The 21659-nt window shown below is 45.2% G+C and overlaps 1 protein-coding gene across 1 annotated transcript in view; it reads left to right on the top strand.

The window, feature by feature from the left end:
- Positions 1-21659, top strand: part of GPC3 (glypican 3) — a 406178-nt gene that overhangs the window by 341703 nt on the left and 42816 nt on the right. Inside the window, exon 7 of the mRNA XM_045994515.1 lies at positions 12413-12572. Coding sequence (XP_045850471.1) covers positions 12413-12572 — 160 coding nt within the window. The remainder of the gene's footprint in view (positions 1-12412; positions 12573-21659) is intronic.

Genomic DNA, 21659 nt, shown 5'->3' with positions numbered 1-21659 from the left:
CCATAATTATCTGCAACCTATTTCAAAGCTCGTATTTTTCAAATAGTATACCAGAGTAGGAAAACTATTTCCACTGTAAACCTATTTTTAAATCCTTACCTAGACTTAGTCTTTAAAGGAAGAAACCTTTGACAGGAAAACCGGAGGTATTGCAGTGATCCTCGGTGGGCCAGAGGCCTTCCAGAAGTAGAGTGAACCATCGTTCTCCAGGTTGATTGGAGGTTGATTCTTCAAGCCCTGTGCTTGATGCCGTGGCTAACTGTGTGGTTCATACACAGAGGTTATTTTTAGAGGCAAGAATTTTCATTTCCCAAAAGTATAACCACGAGATGTCTATTTGGAATGAATCAGATTTATGCATTAGGACAATAGGAAAAGCTCAGACCATGCCTGTGTAACCTCAGCTCCCTGAGGAAAAACATAGTATCTCAGTACACCCTCACCCTGCGACCATTGCCCTCTGGCTGGCTGAGACAATTCCTTTGGAAACCAAGCAGGGCTGGGGAAAGTGGGGGGGAGGGTTCACAGATGTCTTGTAAGTATGGTTTCCTTACAGAAACAGTTCTTTTTTGTCCTTGTGGCTTTTCACGGTGATTTAAAACTCACAGGGACAACAAGTCACTAATCTTTAACAGTGGTGGTAGCCGAAGTCAGATGCTTTGGGAGGGAAATTGGACTTGGTGGCCTATAAGGACGCCCTGTTACATCTGTGTTTTGCTGCCACCACACCTGCCACGTAGGCCTGAGCTGGCCCCTTTCTCCGGTCTAGGCCCGCCTTGACGCCAGCCTTATCACTGGAACCCTACTTCGTCGGACTTTTGGCCCCTTAACCTGAGATTTAGTTGCTACAGCCAGAGACCTTAAAGGAAGGCATTACAGGGCCCAGAAAGAACACATACAGGCTCACTAATCTAGCAAACAGAAGATCCACCAAGGATTGGAAGAGGCTTGCTGGATGGCCGTGGGAACCCCATCCAGTCACTTAGGGCATGGTTGGCCACATCTCTTTGGGTTAGTTGGTACATTTGCTTTAAAAAGATCAATTTTCTGCCCTCCTCTTTGACTTCACCCCACTTTTTTTAAAAGTAGGCTCCACACACAATGTGGGGCTCAAACTTACAAGCCCGATTTAAGGGTCACCCTCACCACGACTGAGTCGGCCAGGCACCCTGACTTCAGCTCACTTTATCAGCGGAGGAGGCTCCCTCCACTGGGGCAGAACGTGGGAACTGCCTCTCTGGGCTGTCCTAATGAAGTGAAGGCTGATAGTCGGTCACTTAGCCTATCTGTACGTCTGTCTAGCCTCAGTGTATCCCGAGGGCTCCCTGGCAGGAAACAGGCATTTCCAGAACAGAGCAATAGCGATGGCAGATCAGATCGGGGCTGCAGAGATGGAATACATAAGCTGGTGCAGCAATTGCTTATTTATTTTGTTAACCCATTGGTTCATTCATTCTTTCAGTTACCGAGCATTTCCTGAGTACCTACCATGTCTCAGGCACGGTCTGTGGCCCAGGACCATGCGCTTTCCCCATTAATGATGGCATATGGATGCTCTCATCTCTGACCCCTCTCCAAATCCTACCAGTCTTACAATAGCTACCCTTAAACAGTTGTTGTGACAAAAATGGGTACATCGTCTCACCCCTCTCTCTGCAACAATTCCCAGATTTATAAAATGAAGCTAATAATTCTTGCCCTGCTGCCTCACAGGGGTCCTGGATGGATCACCTGAGAAAACAGATAGGAAAGTACTTTTAATTATATAAATAATAAAATGCTGATCGTAATGACAGATTAAGATTTTTTGAGGGCCTCTAGTGTTCCCCAGAATGAGCCCTACCCAGCTGTAACTGTCAACTAATACCAACAATTCAGAATTCATCCCCTTTAGAGATTCAGATTTGAGAAATGTGTAGGTTTTAATGTATACCATTGTGCGAACACTTCCTCTGTGCCAGGTACTAAACTCAGCACCGTACGTGGATTACCTCGTTTAATCCCCACAGCAATGCCCTGAAGGAGGTGGGCACCGGTATTATCACACCCACTTTACAGAGGGGAAGCATAAGGCCCTGAGGGGTTAAAGAACAACTGGTTTATAGCGACAAAGCTAGTAAATGAGAGAGTCTGGATTTGAAATCAAGTTTCCTGACTCTCCAGTATGATCTTTAAACCACTGCATTATACTTCCTCTTGGAAAACAAAACAAAACAAAACAAAACTCTGTATGGGTCTAAGCTATTGGTAATATTATCATAATTTTTTTTTTAATTTTAAAGCAGTGGACAGCTTCCTAAAACTGCAGAGAACCATTTCTACCATGGACAGGGAGCCCCACTGAGATAATTTTGGTTTGGGTTTTTTTTTTTTAAATATTTTTAATTGTTTGAGCGAGAGAGAGAAAGCACGCAGGGGCAGGGAGGAGGGGCAGGGAGGAGGGGCAGGGGGAGAAGCAGGCTCCCCGCTTAGCGGGGAGCCCGACGCGGGACTCTATCCCAGGGCCTTGAGATCATGAGCTGAGCCGAAGGCAGACACTTCACCGACTGAGCCACCCAGGCGCTGCTCCAGCCAAAATAGTTTTCGTTGTATCTCCAGTTTGCTTCTTTCACCTCCTGGCTTGTTTCACTCGCTAGACATTTATTTCATTGGGAGGACTTATTTGCACTACTTGCGGCGTGGCGTTAACAAACATAAAGCAAAAATCGGGGGAGCTGGAGTGGTAGAAAAAGCGTGTGCTGTGAATAAGAGGCGGATATGGAAGCAGTGCCCAGACAAGAGCAGCTCTGGGTGTGGGTGGCCTTTTCACTGATTCTGTTTGGAAGCCCAGCCTCTAGCGGGGCCGTTTGCTCTTTGTCACTAATGTCTCTGTGTGCCCCCTTAGTGCACAGACCCTTATCTTACTGGGAGCATCCAGATGGGTTTCCTCAGGGAGCTCTGGTGGTGCAATCGGTTAGCATGCGGTGCTCATTTAGAAGGGATTCCTCAAACTCTTAAAAAACTCCCACCCAGCCTTCTTTCCAGTACCTCCGTGTCTGGCCATGGAGTGTTACTTGTTCTGCCTTAGAAGGCTTTTGGAATAAGCTTTTCGGGTCTGCTTCTGGGACTGCTGCTGCTGCTCCTTCTCCTCGCCTTCCTCTTCAAGATCATTCTTAGCCTCAGCCGCAGAGTTAACATGTTCGAGAACTTGCTATCTCACCAAGCAACCTGCTAAACACCTTCTACACCATCATCTCTTTATTTGTTCACTCATCCATTTACTGAATATTTTTCGAGTATTTACTTTGTACCAAACACTGTGTTGTATACACACTGGTCATCAAAGCAGACCATTATCCCTTCTGTTAGTCTAGTGGAGGTGCAACAGGGGAATTTCTCCTTAGAAACCGTGGAAAGTTCTCTGACAGGATGCCACATGGGACTCTGAAAGGTGAGTGACTAGCATTCTCCTCCATTTTATAGGTAAGAAAACTGAAGTTCAGAGAGACTACATAACTTGCCCGAAGTAACACAGCTCCTAAGTAGGCCGAGTGGTGATTCAAATCCATGCTGGTCAGATTCCAAAGCTCACGCTCTTAACTGCATGACTTTATTGTCTCTCCAATGTGTGAAGTGCAGATATAGCCATTAATTCTAGCCCTACACATTGGGGTTCTGGCTTCATCTCAAATGTGTGGACTCGCAATTGTTTCTAATTAGTTGTGGCTGTGGCTTGGTGCATTTGTTCAAAGAAAGCGTGCACACAAAACAGAGGTCACGTGCCCTCAGTTTTGTGGATGTGCACGACGTATAAACGTTGGGATCACAGCATTTGTTTCCCATTAGCTTATGCTACTCGAATGCAAACAGTAAAGCATGTGTTTACATTGCTGTGGACATGGAAATCTGGGCCCCCCAAAGCATTCCTTGCAGGTTGTATAAAGCCAAGCATCCAAATCGTTCAAAATAAGTTTTGTAAGCCCAGCTTAATAGCTTTAAAATGTAACCTGGATTCCAGAGATTGAAAAACCGCCCAGAGAGAGGTATGTGAGTGGCCCAAGGAGACAAGACCAGCTAAAGCCTCCAACTATGTACCAAGCCCCAGATTTGCAGTTCTCTATTTTGTTTCTGATCTTTTATTTTTAAAAAGCTAAAGAGCTTAAAGTCAAGAAAACTCTTAGCCATGTAGCAGCAGTCATGGAATTTTTCACTCTATTCTAACCAGCTGTCTGAAGCTTTTCAAAACAAACCTGTTTGTGATGAGATGGTTTGGTTATTTAAGGCGCAGTAGATGGCAAGGCTGGGAAAAACAAGTGCCATTATCTCTCCCCTCCCCGGGTCTCCCACCCAATAACAAAAGGCTCGCCCACCAAGCTCTTGTTCACGGCCAGCATCTGTGAAGGTGGGAATGAACTAGAAACTACCATCTCAGGTAAAGCCAGTTCGGATGGCAAGAATGTGAAGTGAAGGCCCCATTAGTTGATGTCTTTACTTAACACCGCATGTTGTTGTTGCTGGTTTAAGAGCTCCAGGCTTAGAAGCAGAAGCCCTTATTTTTAACGAGACCTCCAACTCCTACTCAGGGACTTGGCCAAGTTATGTCCTCTCTCCGAGCCTCAGTGTCCTCCCTTGATGGGGGAGAGAGGGATGGCAGTCTTCCTTGTTACACAAACCGGTGGTAAGGAGCTGAGGATTTCGTTAGAGAACATATGTTGAGCCCTAACACAGTGTGTGGCTGCTCGGGTTCATCTCTTTGCAATCAAGATAATTTCAAGAGGCATGTTATTTATACCGTGTAGACAGATCAAGAGTTGCTGCTCTCGCTGGCCTAATTTCAGCATATTTGATCCCCCTAAGAACAACAAGTATGTTCTTTGATCTTAGTTCTCCCGCCAACCAGGCATGAAAAGAGCTTTGGCCAAATCACATCGACCCGTGCCATGGTGTTCTTTTGGTATCCTGGTTATGGTTTTAAGAACATGAAATTGCTATATTCTAGGATGCTCCCCCCTTTTTTCCCCCCTCTTACACTGTGGTTCTAATTTTCTTAAGTAATTATTCCAGGCTTTTTAGTTCTTTTTATCACACAGTCCTGGGTACCTGTTCCAAAGCTAACTTTAAACATTTCACTTTCTAATCAAACAAAGTCACTCACCTTTACACAAGGGTATGCTCATTAACGACAAAGACAAAAAGGTCATGATGTCCATACTGAAGCAAAAAGGAAATCATTGGATTGAATTTACTTTAAAGAAAAAATGGTTTGAAGAGCACGTATCGAGGAATTCAAACACACACGAGGCCAAGGGGACTCTTTACCAAACATGATTTCAGATGATTTCTGGGAAGTAGAGTGACATGGGAGCAGCCTTTCTGTAAGTGGGAACCGGGGTTCCCTTGTGGCAAGATGGCGGGAGACCAGTCTAGTCAAAAATGCAGGTCTGTGCCCCACCTCAGGCCTACTAAATTAGGAGCTCTGTGGATGGGGCCTGGGAGCCCGAGGCTTTAACAAGCATCCAGGGGGACTCTTACGGACATTAAAGATTCATTCCCACGGTGTATAAAAAAGTACACATCCTTTTTCTTATGTTTTTTAAAGTAATCTCTAGTGCAACATGAGCCTTAAACTCATGACCCCGAGATCAGGAGTCACACACTCTACTGATGAAGCCAGCCAGGTGCCCCTAAAAAAATGTATATGCCTGGGGTGCCTGGGTGGCTCAGTGGGTTAAGCGTCTGCTTTCGGCTCAGGTCATGATTTCAGGGTCCTGGGATCGAGGCCCACATTGGGCTCTCTGCTCAGCAGGGAGCCTGCTTTTCCCTCTCTCTCTGCCTGCCTCTCTGCCTACTTGTGATCTCTGTCAAAAAAAAAAAAAAGTATATGCCCTTTGACCCAAGAATCCTATTGATGAGAAACTAAGGAAATAACCCAAAATATGGAAAGAGTTATGTGAATGCTCCTGATGCTTCATCATTATTTATAAGAATAAAAGAACCAGAAGCGATGCCAGTACTCAGAGCTAGAGCACGGGTAAGTGAAAACGTAAAAGCACCGTGCACGTGTTTTATCACATTTAAAGCATCACAACAATTCTCTGAGACAGGCATTATTTTCCTCATTTCACAGATGAGGACACTGAGGGTTAGGGAGAATAAGCAGCAAAGTTAATAAGTGGAGGAAATGCTAGTAAAGGGGGAAATCAGGATTCAACCCCAAGTCAGTCTGATTCTCAATTCCAAATTCACCAATGGGGAAAAAAAAACAGGCATTAGGAAGAAGCCTACCTTTGAAAACACAAAGGTGGTGTATTAGAGGTTGGGAATTGGGGATTCTTCCTTCTCTTTCCTTTCACCTTTCTGTATTATGCTAATACTTACATAACTAAAATATTAGATTATAGGGGTGTCTGGGTGGCTCAGTGGGTTAAGCCTCTGCCTTTGGCTCAGGTCATGATCTCAGGGTCCTGGGATCGAACCCCATATTGGGCTCTCTGCTTGGTAGGGAGCCTGCTTCCTCCTCTCTCTCTCTCTCTGCCTGCCTCTCTGCCTACTTGTGATCTCCCTCTCTCTCTGTCAAATAAATACATAGAGTCTTTTTAAAAATATTGGGTTATAAAATAAAAATGGAGTATATATTTAAGCAACTGTGATAGTCTCATGCGTTTCAACCCAAGTTGCAAGGAGGCTAGGTGCTATAGAAAAAGTTGGCTGTGAAAAAGGCCTGTGCGCTTCTTGCTAAGGCCTGCCAAACAAGGTGTAGCAGAACTGTCAGGCTTATGGAATGATGACGGGGGAGGGGACTGAAATAATCAGACCTGCGTTTTGATAAGATAGTTTACCCTGATAATCATTATGCTGCCCCTTGGCTTTTAAAAGGCTCACAGGATAGTGTCCTTTGAAAACGGTGAACAGTTAATCAAAAGCATTAGACACCGAAAGTTAGCTGATTTGTGGGCAAGGCCCTCATAACTTTCTTTTACAAAGTGAGTGTGCTGTCTGGAAGACATTGTAAAGAGTGAGAGAGGGAACGAAAAGGTCAATAACGTGAACCGTAATTAGCTGATTTGATTTTGGTGCCAAATTCCAGGCAGTACTAAATGCACAGTTCTCACCGGCAGCTCCCCATCTCTGACACATCACCCTTCTTTCAACACTCTGAGGCTTCAGACCCTTCTTCAGGACTTTTGCCTTAACAATGGTTTTCTAGGTTTGGATTTGTTTTGTCAATGTGTGCGGGTGAGGCTCCTCGGCAGATAATCCTTCAATGTCAAAGTCGTCTCCAAAAGGGAGCCATTTAAGCCTCAAGAAGTAATCTTGCCGGCAGTGTTTTAAAGTCGGGTTTTTTTTTTTTTTTAATTGTACTTGGAAAAAAAAAAAAAAAAGGAACTACCAGAGGATACCGGGGGCATCGTACAGGAGGTTAGAAAATGGCCTCTCAAAGATTAGCTATGGATTCGGCAGGGCTGTCCAAAGGCATTTAGCTCCTCATTCACATCTTCTTCTGTCATTAATCTGTGCTCTGGCTTTCGCATTTTCATGACACTATGGCAGTAGCTTTGAAAGAATTAAAGATACCATGCCGCTTTATTTTGCTTCCATTTAATAGCCCATTTATTGAGTGCCTACTGCAGGCCAGACACTGTCTTAAATGCTGTGAGGTTCAAAGACGAGGAAGACTCCGCCCCTGGGCAGCTCACAGTCTGACGGTAGAGCGCAGTCACACGTCCTCTCAACGGTGCCAGGTTGTGTACATAAAGTACTATTTAGGAGGTACAGACGAAGGAAGCGGTGATGGAAGAAAGAGAGGGTGGGCTGAAATGACAGTCTGTAGCAGGAAGGTTTTCTTAAGGAAGTGGTATTTGAACTTGGCTTGGAAGGATGGCGTGCTTTCAACAGACAGCCATGAAAACAGCTCATATTAGGTGCTCAATTAACGTTTGCCGATGGGACTGATGACAGGCACACATAGGAGACCTGTTTGAGGAGGGGCAAGTTCTCTCATCTCCATCTAACCACGAGTTCCCCTGAAGGGAACAGTTCTTACTCAGGTACTCTGTGACACACATAAAGGACGTACTTTTGAAAATTAACCTAAAAATGCTGACGTCAAAAGCAATTTTCTCACATAAAATAATGGTAAATGGTAGTCGGTCAAACCTAAATGATAATTTAGCCTAGATTGGTTTTGTGGACCCTGGTGCTCCATGAAGACTCGGGAGGCACAGGTTCAAAATTACTTGCACAACAGGACCAAGGTGTTATTTTGCCGTTTTCACTGCATGGATATTAGCACCAATGGTGAGTACAAATGTCAGCAGCACCAGCAGTGACCCCAGACTGTACCAGCAGTCATCGTATTCATCACCAGCACACAGCTGCAGGAAACTAAAAGGCAGTTTCGCTTGAGAATATCACGGCTGGCCATTAAAATTTTTTTTCATGGCTGGGGCATCTGGCTAGCTCAGGCAGTGAAGCACGCAATCCTTGATCTTGAGATCATGAGTTTGAACCCCGTGGTGGGCATAGAGATTACTTTTAAAAAAGAGAGAGAGAGAGAGAGTTATGGCCGAAACAGTGAAAATGGCTGGTTGATTAAACTATAAGTCCTGAGTGTCCTTTAAAAAAAAAATTCTGGGGGCGCCTGGGTGGCTCAGTGGGTTAAAGCCTCTGCTTTCGGCTCAGGTCATGATCCCAGGGTCCTGGGATCGAGCCCCGCATTGGGCTCTCTGCTCAGCAGGGAGCCTGCTTCTCCCTCTCTCTCTGCCTGCCTCTCTGCCTACTTGTGATCTCTGTCTGTCAAATAAATAAATAAAATATTAAAAAATATATATTCTGTGTGTATGGGGCCCCTGGGTGGCCTAGTCAGTTAAGTGTCTGACTCGGTTTCGGCTCAGGTCATGATCTCGGGGTCCTGGGATCGAGCCCCGTATCAGACTTCCTGCTGGGCATGGAGTCTTCTTGAGATTCTCTCTCTCTCTCCCTCTGCCCCTCCTGCTCAGGCTCTCTCCTCCTCCTCTCTCTCTAAAATAAATAAATACATCTTAAAAACAGTATTCTGTGAAGTACACATAAGGTGTTTCTGCTGCAAATCATATAAATGTGCGTGTCAAGGAAAAGCACTTGTAAGATTATTTCAGCTATGAGCTAAACTGGCCTCATTTTCAGGCAACGCTATTTTCGTTTGAAATAATGACTGACAAATGTGGCTAGCCAACCTTGAGCATTTGCTAGACATTTTCCTTGAAAGGAACAAAGAGAGCCCATCAGTTAAAGGAAAAGCTGATAGGATTTGTTGCCAATGATAAAATTTAAACTTTCAAGAAAAAATCAAAATTTTGGAAAACTTGTATCTGCTACCATGAGCTTGAAAGCTTCCCAATAGACTTTTCCTAATGAGGTTGGAGGTGAAGTAATTAATGAATGTGGGTTTTTTAATGTATCATATAATGAAAGGCATTGACATTTGGAAGAGCTGCACAGCTCAGTGAACCAATTTTTGGATGACCCGTATATGATGATACAAAATGGGTAAAAGTCCCAAAGTTCAGAACACACCAATGGGCTTGAACGTAACAGAACACAAAACATTGATTCATGTGGTTTTCATATCCCACGCTGCAACTAACCTTTCCCACTTGTTGTTTTTATGAAGTATCGCTGAAAAACATCCACAGTTATCTGGAAAGACTACTCAAACACTTTCCTCTTTTTCCCACTACATATCTGTGAGACACTGGAATTTGTACAAATATTCCAATCAAAACAACATGTAACAACAGATTGGATGGAGAAGCAGATATGATAGTCCAGCTACCAATTTAAGACGGAATTTAAAGAGATTTGCAAAAATGTAAAACAATGCCGCCCTTCCTTCTAACTATTCTATGTCGGGGAGAAATATATTTCGTTTCCATTAGAAAATTTTATTTATGTTAACACATCATGGGTTTATTAGTGTTTAAACTACTTATTAAATATTTTTTACATTTCTCAGTTATAATTTCTAAGACAGGAAGATGTCAATAGATATGACTTGTATAAACAGAAGTTCTCTGGGGTTATGAAAAAGAGTGGAAAGGGTCCCTAAGACCAAAAAGTTGAGAAATCACTAGGCTAGCTGATCCTAGCCTAGGCATCTATATTATACATTTTTTTTAGCTTTTATGTATTTATTTGACACAGAGAGAGAGAGCTCACAGGCAGGGAGAGGGGCAGCAGGGAAGGGGAGAACCAGGCTTCCTGCCGAACAAGGATCCTGATGCAGGACTCGATCCCAGGACCTTGGGATCATGACCTGAGCTGAAGGCAGACACTTAACCAACTGAGCCACCTGGGTGTCCTAATACATTTCTTTTTAAAGATTTTATTTATTTTTTTTTTTTGAGAGAGAGAGAACGGCAAGGGGGAAGAGCAGAGGGAGAGGGAGAAGCAGGTTTCCCAATGAGTGGGGAGTCCAATATGGGGCTTGATCCCAGGACCCTGAGATCCTGACCTGCGCCGAAGGCAGACACTTCCCCAACTGAGCCACCCAGGCACCCCTATATTATACATTTAGATGTGTATGATGAGTTGGGGTGGCGAGGGTTGGGGGGGATGCATTAGAGCAGCAGGGTGGAGATGGTACTAGATGGGATCCTGTAGGTGGCTTGGCTTCTCCAACACCATTAGAGGTTGCTGGACTTTTCTTTCTTTGCTTGAAAAAAGAAACAAACCCATGGCCACATTTCTCTATGGTGTATAGCCTGTTCCAAGTAGATCTTGGGGTAGGAGTTAAATCACGGGTGGAGAACATAAAAGTACACTTTGCAGCGACAATGAACATGGATAATGGAAACCATAGAAACCAAGATGTGTCCATATACGCATTTTTTCCCCTGGATACCTCTTGTGTAATCACAGAAATCTCACTTTTGGTAGATCCAGCATCTCGTGTTGGCTGTATTTTAGAAGTACGAGGGGAGCCCCACTTTTTGGGCTGTAAATGAGTGGTAGGGCAGGGATAGAGGACTCTGGAATGCAGCCGTAGTGAGAGATGGCAGGGGAAATTCATGGGGTCTGAGAACTGCCCGCAGAGACTGTGCTGTGAGCTGGGCTTCTGGGTCAGTGGAGAGATTTGGGGGAGGGAGGTGGGCGTCACCGTACAATTAAAAAGGCATTGGGAAGGCATCGGGGTGGCTCCGTGGGTTAAGCATCTGCCTTCAGCTTTGGTCACGATCCCAGCATCCTGGGATCCAGCCCTGCATCAGGGTCCCTGCTCAGCAAGGAGCCTGCTTCCCTCCCTAGCTCTCCCTGCATATGTTCCCTCTCTCATTGTCTCACTGAAATAAATAAATGAAATCTTAAAAAAAAAAAAAGGCATTGACTACGTAACTGAAAAGCCAGACACTGAGGGGAAAAAACAGACAGGACTCTCAGTAGGCTTATTATCTACAATGAAGCAACATGAATTTCAAACCACCTTATGGAAATTGTGAAAGAGGGAGAGATTTTCAAAGTTTTCCTAGTGGTCATGGCATGGCATGTTGGCCATTAATCATAAGTATGTATTTAAAATGTGTGTAAAATGCCACTGCTGGTCTCTTCATCTGGTGGGAAGCATTTGTTGTTTGAATTCAATGGAAATACCATTGTAGGAGGCTTCCATAGGGATGTTTTCTGACCTTGGTGTCCCCTCAGCCTATAAATATGTTTTGTCGGTCACATCTTAAGTTTCTCATCATTGAGGTTTCCTACCACAGAGGCTTTTGGGGACTTAAATACCATAGTGTGGAAGGTCTGATGCAGTATACACTAGCTACTGGGTGGTAGATGTAGCAGGGAGGAGTAGAGAATCATGTCAGATGCTATGGAACGTTCAAGAAGTATAAAACTCCCAAGAACATAAGCAGTGGGGATGCCTGCATGGCTCAGTCAGTTGGTTTCAGCTCAGGCCATGGTGATCCTTAGGATCATAGGATCGAGCCCCACCTTGGACTCTGGGCTCAGCACAGAGTCTGCTTGAGCTTCTCTTCTTTTCCCTCTCCCTCTGCCCTCCCACCAAATAAGTAAATAAATATTCTTTTAAAAAAGAATCTAGGGGCGCCTGGGTGGCTCAGTCGGTTAAGTGACCAACTCTTGGTTTCAGCTCAGGTCGTGATCTCAGGGTCATGAGATCGAGCCCCACTGGGCTCCACGCTTAGTGCAGTCTGTTTGGGACTCTTTCCATCCTTCTCTCTGCCCCCTCCCCCGTGCTCTTGTTCTCTCTCCCTTTCAAATAAATAAATAAATCTTTAAAAAAAAGAATACAAGCAGTTTACACTTACCTACATTGGAAAAAAATTTTTTTTTAAAGATTCTGGCTAACTCATTCAACATTTAATAATGCCTCCTGTTTGCAAGATGCTGTTTTAGACCTCCCCTCAATTGCTGCTACATTTCTGGTCATTTCTTTCAGCTCCTGAGAACCATGTCTGTGCCCAAAGGTAGAGTTCTGGATAAAAACCTCGACGAGGAAGGGCTGGAAAGCGGCGACTGCGGCGACGACGAGGACGAGTGCATCGGGGGCTCCGGGGACGGGACGATGAAAGTGAGGAACCAGCTCCGCTTCCTTGCAGGTGCGTGTGCGAGCCGGCTGGCAGCCGAGCCGATTCAACACCAGTTCACTCTAACTTTGCAGAAGTCCCCACTACCTACAACGCCATCTACTCTGCGAGGAAATATTATACTCTGGGAGGCGGGGCGGGGAAGAGTTTTCAGGTAGTCTTTTTTGTTGTTGTTGTTTTTCCCCATCTCTGCACCGGGGTAGATGAAAAAGGTAACTTCCAGTTTTGTTTTTTATTGTCTAAAACGAACTGACCAAATCAGGTGGCCCTGTTTCCCGTTGGACATTCCTTGGTTCTTCTCAGTTATAAAAAGCCATGCCATCTTGGGGGTCCAGTGAGCACCAACAACGGGGTAGCTTTGGAAGGAAGCATAAACATACTGCTCTTGTTTCTGTCTTCATACCATTGCCCATGTTTATTTCCATGTAGATAGATACCCCTCTTTCGTCCCTTCTTCAGTTACACTCAACCCTCCACTGTATGTTAACTCTACTGGAATTAAAACTTAAAATTTGCATTTTCAGTATGCTTCAGTGACAAAAAGCTAGCTTTGGGGGTAGAGCAAACCTATATTTGCATTCTGGCTCCCTTCCTCCTAGGTCTTCACTCCCTCGTCCGTCAAATGGGGATCAGTGCCCCAACTTCATGGGCCTATTGGAGGATCACATCAAGAGGGAAAGTCTGTAAATCTAGCCTAGTACCTAGCTCATACAGGGTGGTCCATAATTGTTAGTTTCCTGGAAGAACTCTTCCCCACCATCTCAGTCTACACGCATCTGCCATCCTCTCTGAATTGCTAAAACAAACTCTGCCACTGCTTTTCAAGAAAAAGTCTGCTGTGGCTCCCAAGTTCCATTCCGGGCATAATGTGATCACTCAGAGGCTGGCATCCTATAATAAGGAAAAATAACAGAAGCCAACGTTCTCTGGACATTAACCAGACTCCACGCGCGGTGCCAGAACTTTGCTGACATTGTCTTGTATTGTTTCCACCATGACCGAGGGGTGGTTATTATTCCCACTTTACAGATGAGAAAACTGATGCTGGAAGAGTTAGAATAATTTGCTTAAGGTCATGCGGTCACTAAGGGCAAAGTCAGGATTCAGAACCGGCCAGTGAGATTTCAGAGGCCTCTCTCTGAATAACCCTACTCTGATTCTTCTTTCTCTGCTCATCTAGACAATTGTAAAAAGCCTGAACTCTGCTTTGCATTTTGCCACCCAGAACAGCTTTCAGTCATCTAAAGGTTGCCCAGATGAGTTGCCAAAATATTAAGTAGCTCCAGCATCGGTCCTTGGGACACATTGCTTTTCATCCTTCTCCAAAAACATCCTGGCCTATCCCTCCTCTCGCTTTCCTGCCCATAAGCCTCATCCCTATCCATTTGAAAATGCTACGCCACAATTCCATGGCGACTTAACTTTTTTCAACAGTGTTTGGTAGGGGACCTTGTCAAGGGCCTTTTCAAAACCTAAATAGATTACATCCACTGGTTTCCCTTTGTCCACGTTGCACATTTATCCTCTCAAAGAATGCTAGTCAATTAGTTAGGCATGATTAACCCTAAGTGCTTTGTAAACTGTAAAACACTACACAAATGGTGGTTAATTTAATTTACAGGAAAAATGATGCCTTACTCCCAATAGGTTACACTCGCGTAACATGTTCAGCCATCCTTCCAGCCTGGCGCTCCCTCCGTCCCCTTTGAAATGCTTCTCGTGGAGAGGAGACTCACTGGCAATCCGCCAGGCTCATGGCACAATAGCTATTTGGAACGACAAGCTCTACACTTTGGTCAGCTCTTACACAATTTTACCCCAAATCTGGGTGGATGCCATCTGGTCCTGGTGATTCATCGACATCCACTTAGTCAACCAAACTTGGAACACTGTGTGCGTTTACTGCCATCTCACCCAGAACTTCTAAAGTTTTCCTCCAAAACACAAATTGGGAATTAAAAAAAATAAATAAAAATAAAAACAAGGCTCAGAGGAGGTTCAGACCCTCTTTCTATCTCCCTTTTATCCTGGAACAGACCTTTTACCCTTGTACACCATGACCAGCCAGCAGTCACCCTGGCTGGCTGCCCTGGCTCACTTCTTCCCTTGTTTTGCACTGGATGAAATGCAGGACACCTCTCTTCCCGTCTTTGCTTCGAACTCCCCTGTGTCCTAGGGTAGGCCCCTTTCTTCTTCTTGAAAGTCAGTTTCTTAAAAAAAAAAAAAAGAAAGAAAGAAAGAAAGAAAAAAAGTCAGTTTCTCCATTTGCGAAACAGAGACTACCCCATGCTCGTGGGCCCTGCTAGGGTGGGCGATCCGCAATCATGTTCATCGATTTGGCCTGAGTCCCTGGCAGGGTGCCTGTTGGAGTCTCCGGGATATCTTCTTTAGAGTTTTCTTCTTACCTTGTAGGTCCCCTGCTTTCTTACTTCACTTTTCTTGGTTATGTAAGATTGTGGCAATTCAATATCATCATCATTGTCATCATCAACTCATCCATGCAAAGCATTTGGCACGGTGCCTGGCATCTAGGAAGCACTCAAAAAATGCTATCTACTCTTAAAATGATGGGTCTGTTGCTGTCTTTACTGACCTCTGGGAGCTCAAAGAGCCTGCAGATGTAGCTTAGAATTAGCTTGTTTTATTAGTTTGTTCGCTTCAGATCCATAAAAGGCAGTTAAAACCAGGTAGCCAATGTTCAGCGATATCCCCGATATGCCTTGCTACTCCAGGTGGAATCCGTGGTCCAGGAACATCTGTATCATCTGGGAGCCTGTTAGAAACGCAGACACTCAGGGCTCACCTCAAGACCCACCCAGTCACAGATCATGTTAATGAGAGCCCTGGGTGATTTGTTGGCAGCCCTTACCGCCTTCTATTTGAGCACTTGCAGCATTTCGCTTTCATATCTGAAGCATCTAAGAAGCCACTAAGCTGGCCCACGGGGAGCTAAGTGTTGCAGGCAGTAGAAAAGAGACCTGAGGCCCAGTCACCCACGCGCGGTAGGTTAGGACACTGGGATTCCGATTGTTTGCACGCTTCCTCCCAGTGGGACCTTGAGCAGGTCACATACTGCTCTGAGCCTCAGTTTGCCCAGCTCAGTTTGCCCAGCTGTAAGATAGGCCTGTGCATCCTTGCCAATCTCAGTGCATTGTGGAAATCAAAGGTGCTGGTGAGTGTGGAGGTGCTTTGCAACCTGTTGAGCGCTACAGATATTTATAACAACTGGGAGACTGTTACTATGAATCCCCAGATCTCTGGAAGCTCTCTGAATTTCTCAGCATCCCTAGCTTGGCATGTGTTTTCTGCAAAGATAGAACTGAGTCCATGAGTTAGAAAGGGCTTTTGCACTGAGCACCATGTTCAGACTCCCTTCCAGAGACAGACCATCCGTGCTGGAGCTGGTGCAGTAAATGCATGGTCTTGTTGCTGGGCTGCCATCAGCCTGGTTCCCAGTTACTGGCCTTGTCAAAGCCCTTATTTTTCGTAAGCTGCTTGGGAAGCCAGCTGCTCCCAGCAGTTTGGCGGGGGCTGATTCCTGAGAAGCTTTGCAAGCTCTGGCCAGGTGTCCCTAGCCAAGACATGATGACTAAGCATCTTAAGCATCTGGCCCCTCTCCGCCAAGTCCCCATTCTCACCCACACGGAAAACCACACACACATGTGCATGTACCCTTGTAGGCACATGCCTTTGTGCACATGTGTGCACACACACACACACAAACACACCTGCTCTTGAAAACAATCGAAACAGGCTTATAAAGCAACCCAGCAAGAAAGACCCATCTCAAAGGTCCCTGTCACCACTCCCTCACCCTCTTCCTCCCTGGGCTTGTTCTTGCTCCAGCTTTCACTAGTCCGTGGGTACAGCCAGAACATTCTGGGGAGACTAATGTCTTTTGCACTGCAAATCAGAGAAAGTAGATGATCTTGACTCAAGCTGGGTCAGAGACAGGGAGAAGTGATCACAGATGCCGTGGAAGCCTCGTTCTTGGGATGAGAGAAGTGGAAACAGGCCCGAGAAGATAAACACGTTCCTAGTGGCTGCGCGGGAGTAGGGTAGCTCGAGCTGGTTGGTGGGGAGCTGAGGAGGAGGAGTCACAATCTTGGGCTCACAACTCAAGCCAGTATTAAAACCAAATGGATGTTTCTTAACCGTTTTAAACAGATGTCTCTTGTGGAAGTGTTCACCCTCAAGAAACTTTCAGTTTGGCCCTGTCAGTGTGAGATCTAAAAAGAGAAAACCTTGCACTTGTTCCCGGGCTGGAGGTCAGGGAGAAGGTAAAGTCCAGGCCCAGGCAGGTCCCTTTTGCCACTCGGTGCTGTGGCGTCCGGGCGTTGTGAGGGGAAGCAGCTGTCTGCTCTGCCCCACCAGCCACCTCCTCCCAGTGGTGCTGGAGCGAAGCCATTAAGACTCAACAGCTGTGGGCCCCATGAGTCTCTACACTCAACGTTTCCTCCTTGCTGTTACTTTACAATCTGGAGGCAAAAAAACAGCCAGAACAAAACAAAGCAGAACCAAAAAAAACAGCATTTAGGAAATGTTTTTTTCGGCCCGTGATTTTCATTCATTTTCTTAGTTCATCAAGTGCAGCCTTATATTCTGACTTGTAGCAAGCCTGTCCACGTAGAGGAGGCGAAGGACCCTTCGCCAGATTACCTCTTCTGCGTCGTCAAGTCAGACCTTCATAATACTGACTGGCAGTCACCTTGTATGAGTAAATTCATTAACGACTTGGTTTGGTGAGAAGGATAAAACCAATGGAGGAACCGCGTGATGGGCCTTTTCTCAGGGGTGACACCTGCAAGATTATAACAATTTAGACCAAATCATGTAGCCTGCAGAAGAATAAGTAGAAAGTTTGTAGAGGAATGAAATGTCCTGGAGAATTTTTTTTTTTAATGGGAAGGTTGTTGAGTCCTGTTCAGAGATCCAAATACATGTGGATACAGTAATATATCTATTTATATGACCCTATTGGCCATAAGTCCAGGAATAAATTACGGCAGTTTTCCCAAAGTGTATTTTATAGTTTGATAGGCCTCTTTCCTCTGCACACTTTGCTTCTCACTATGTAACCCACTCCCAGAGTTCTCAGGAAGGGCCACCTGGGGCTCAGTCTGTTGAGCATCTGACTCTGGGTTTCGGCTCAGGTCATGATCTTGGGGTCCTGCGTTAGAGTCCCGCATTGGACTCTGTGCTAGGCGGGGAGTCTACTTGAGATTCTCTCTCTCCCTCTCCTCTTCCACTCACCCCCACTCATGCGCTTTCTCGTGCTCTCTCTCTCAAATAAATAAATACATCCTTAAAGCAAATATTTCCTGACTTGCCCACTTCCAAAAGTTGTCAAATGAAACACAGGTGATAAAGGACATAAAAGTGCTTTATAAACTGTAGAAGCAGTTTCTCAGTTAGGATAATATTGTTAATATCATTTAGTACCATTGGGTTACAAGTTTTAGTTGCCAAAAGCCTGTAGCTAAAATTAGAAAAATTAAGTCCCCAGTGTTCTGGCCAGCAACTTTCACTATAATAGGCTCCTTTTTCATCCCCAAGATGGTGTTTTTTAGTTACTCATTAACTTGCTTCTAGCCCAGCGAGGAGGTATTTGAACAATGACAAATATGTCTGCTGAGTTGTGCAAATAACCACAGTGACAACAGTGGTAGTCACCTACATCTTGAAAGAATCACAGCTAGTTAAGTTTTGTTTTCTTTGGTGTTAGTGGGACAGTGAGGGCAAGGGTGCACAAGTTGGTGAAGGTCAAGAAAGGGCCTGTGGGTTTTTTTTTTTTTTTTCCATTCTATCTGGCTCTTAGCTCTAAGCAATCTGCTTTCATGCCTGGATCTTTTCGAGAACAAATGCCATGGGGAAGCCTAAGGAAGCAAAGCTTACTATAATAGCACTTCACTCGGATACAGACCAGGTGGTTCTTGCTCATAGACTGACGAGGCAGCCAATCTCATCTCTCCCCAGAGCTTTGGGCAGTTGCCATGGCTCCCAGAGACAGATTTTGATGTGAGCTTTAAGAGCGAGTGATAAAAGTTTCAGTACGTGTTCAGTACATGTACCCAGAAAAGGCCCTTCTCCGTGCTATAGGGTCGCCTAGCGAATTAGTTCAGCTAAGCTGGTGGTAGGTGAGAGTAGAGAAAGGTAAAAACTTTCCGTGAAGTTACCATAACCTGAGATGCTTTGAGGACTGTGTTTCTTATTACTCGTGAGATGTTCAAGGGTATACTTTTCTAGGCCTACTGCCCTGGGAGACTTTCCTGCCTGGGTCATTAGGCTAGGAGGCTTTTATCAAGTGTAATGCTATGGTAGTTAGACTTGCTGGTGGACCTCACATGGAACTCTAAGAATTGGGGGGGAGTGTGAACGATTTGCAGCCATTGTATTACACTTTATGATCAATTTTAAATGAAAAGGAAATGGTTGAATATATGAATCTGACTAAATGGTACAACTGATTTTCTCTGGATAAAGCCATGTTGGCCAATTTAGTGACCGCCTCAGCTAGGTTGTGGTCATCTAGTATGACAGAAGCAAATGGGAAGGAGAGAGTGGACACTTAGCTGGTAGAACATGGCAGGAAGAATGAGCAGGAAGGTGGCAAGCCCAAAGACTCCAGGTGAGCTGATGCCAGCCCTGGAAGATTATGTCCATAGGGGATCTGGGAAGCAGGGCCATATGCCATCAATGGGGAAGTACTCCCCTACAGGAGGAAATACCATCCCAGAAGGAGAGAAAGATGTGGTGTCCAGTTCAACCTGCTTAGTGGCCCTGAGCAACGGTCTTTTGCGTGGGCCAAATCCAAGGAGCCCAGTGTAATGAGGAATTCTGAGCCTGCAGAGCAAGACAGCAAGTGAAGGTGTCAGGGGCCACCACCAATCCCGGGGGCCACACATGGAGATCAGCTCCGAAGCCAGGCTGAGGTCCTGCTCTGATGGGAGGAGGGGCATGGAACCACCAGATGCTTCACGATCGCCGACCTCCCACGAAACCTGTGAAATGCCACACACAGGCACGTACATCTGCATGCACGCACATGTCCTCAAGGCTCTTCCCAATTCACACCATGCTGTCCTTTAACTTTGGTTACTATGGCAAGAAGGTGTCACCAGTTATCTTCTTCTCCCTCTTATTTGCCTGTGGCAGGTGCAAGGACAGGTCCAGTCTCTTTTGGTAGGAATGAAGTTACTGGCAAGTTTTTGTTTGATTAGTAGTTTGGTTTCTTCTGACTTTTTGTTTGTTTGTTTTTCCAGTTTGGTTAGTTGTTTTAAAAAGAAAATTTGTTATAGTGCCTGCCTACGTACACACCTGGCTAAGAGATGTTTAATGATCTGGTAAAATGATCCATGGCACTTATGGTTCTTAACATTTCTAAATATACTCGCTGAATTTTAAAAACTGCCTTATGATTTTTTTTAAACAGTCCTAATGGGTATGGGTAAGGGTAAAGGCTTATGTCTTTAAGGTGAGAATGGGAGACCAGTGGAGACAGAATCTTATAATTTATAGCTCGTTGATGAACTTGAGCAGTAATATAATTACTGAATAAATAAAAATCAGTAGAGGGTGTTCTGCAATCTCATTAGCGACTTCAGGATGGACTTCAGAGCAAAGTAGTGTCCTTGACTAACAATGGGCTCCTCAGAGGATAGAAAGCCAAGTCCTTTTCATGCTATATTTACACTTACCAGCTCCCAGTCACCAACCTCTGCTCCCCTCCCCTACCTTGTAACTGTCACTTAGTAGGTGTTCAATAAATATTTCATTTATCCATATATTGTGTTTATTTCTCAGCATTTGCTTCCTTTTGCCTCCTATTTGGCAGGTCTTAACCTCCCTGCTTCTTTAATTAGCTTCCTCAAAGTAGCCTTTGACTTCTAGCAGCTGAAATTGTGAGCATAGAGATAGGCGGTCCCTGTTCCTGTCCATACGGGATTAAGAGCTCCTGTGAGGCGGGCAGGGCACGCTGTGTGAGATGCTCTCTGTCTGTAGCTTAGCGCATACCTCTTGAGGAGAGTGAGCAGGATGGTAAAGAATCTGCAAACAGGCTTAGTGTAAGGAGAGTGAGAAGAACTAGCGATGTTCGGTCTATACAAGGAAAGAATTAGGGAGCGTGAACGTTGTCTTCTAATATTTTGAGATCTTACGTGTGGAAGATGGAGGTAGATCTGGAACCAATGTGTAGAATTTACAAGCAGATCTATTTGAGAAATGGGTGAACTTTCTAACCCTTTGAGTTGTTTCTCAGTGGCATGGATTGCTCTAGGGAACAGTCAGCTTCCTGACTCTGGAGATTATTTGACTAGAGATTAAATAACCATCTATCAGAAAGATTGGCTGAGGGAGGGTGAGGTGGGACGTCAGAAAGTGAGCAAATATCTACGTCATGGGCTCTTGACTCCCAGGGTCCTGAAGAACTCAGAGATGCTCTGGTTTGATGATGATTCCAACCATGCAGAGAGCGGGAAAGAGAACCAAGATGGTGGAACAAACCAATGAGGCCATTTTTCTGGCTGGGGGGAATGAAAGAGAAATGGAGAAGCTATTCTCTCTAGTAGTATTTGAGCATGTGTCACCAGTTATGATTTTCTGCAACTTTTTTCCTAAGCAAATGGATCGTTAGGAATGACAGAGATTTTTCCAGGGAGCAGTTCCTTTCCACATCCTTGTGTCACTCATAGCCTTAGAACTCCAGTTCTCATCTCTCCCCAGTTACTTGCAGGCTTGTGGCCTCCCTGCCCCTATGTGAGAAAAACAAACTGGGCTACAGCCCCTCCTCCAGCCACGAGCAGTTAGCTCTAATATCTGTACGGTCAATATCAAGGTTGTCCAGCCCACACCCATCTCCCACACCACTCTCTCACTTCTGACCCTGGCCTCCCAGAATAGACCAGTGCATCTCAAGTTATCTGTGGAGAAAGGACTGGGAGGCGGGGATGGGCGTGGGGGTCTGTTCCTCCTGAATCTGTCATGGGCCAGTAATTTTGTAAAACGTAATAAAAATGAATTGCCGGGCACCTGGGTGGCTCAGTGGGTTAAGCCGCTGCCTTCGGCTCAGGTCATGATCTCAGGGTCCTGGGATCGAGTCCC

Source organism: Meles meles, chromosome X, assembly GCF_922984935.1.
Source record: "Meles meles chromosome X, mMelMel3.1 paternal haplotype, whole genome shotgun sequence".
Classification (NCBI taxonomy): domain Eukaryota; kingdom Metazoa; phylum Chordata; class Mammalia; order Carnivora; family Mustelidae; genus Meles; species Meles meles.
This window is presented reverse-complemented; position numbering and strand designations above follow the sequence as displayed.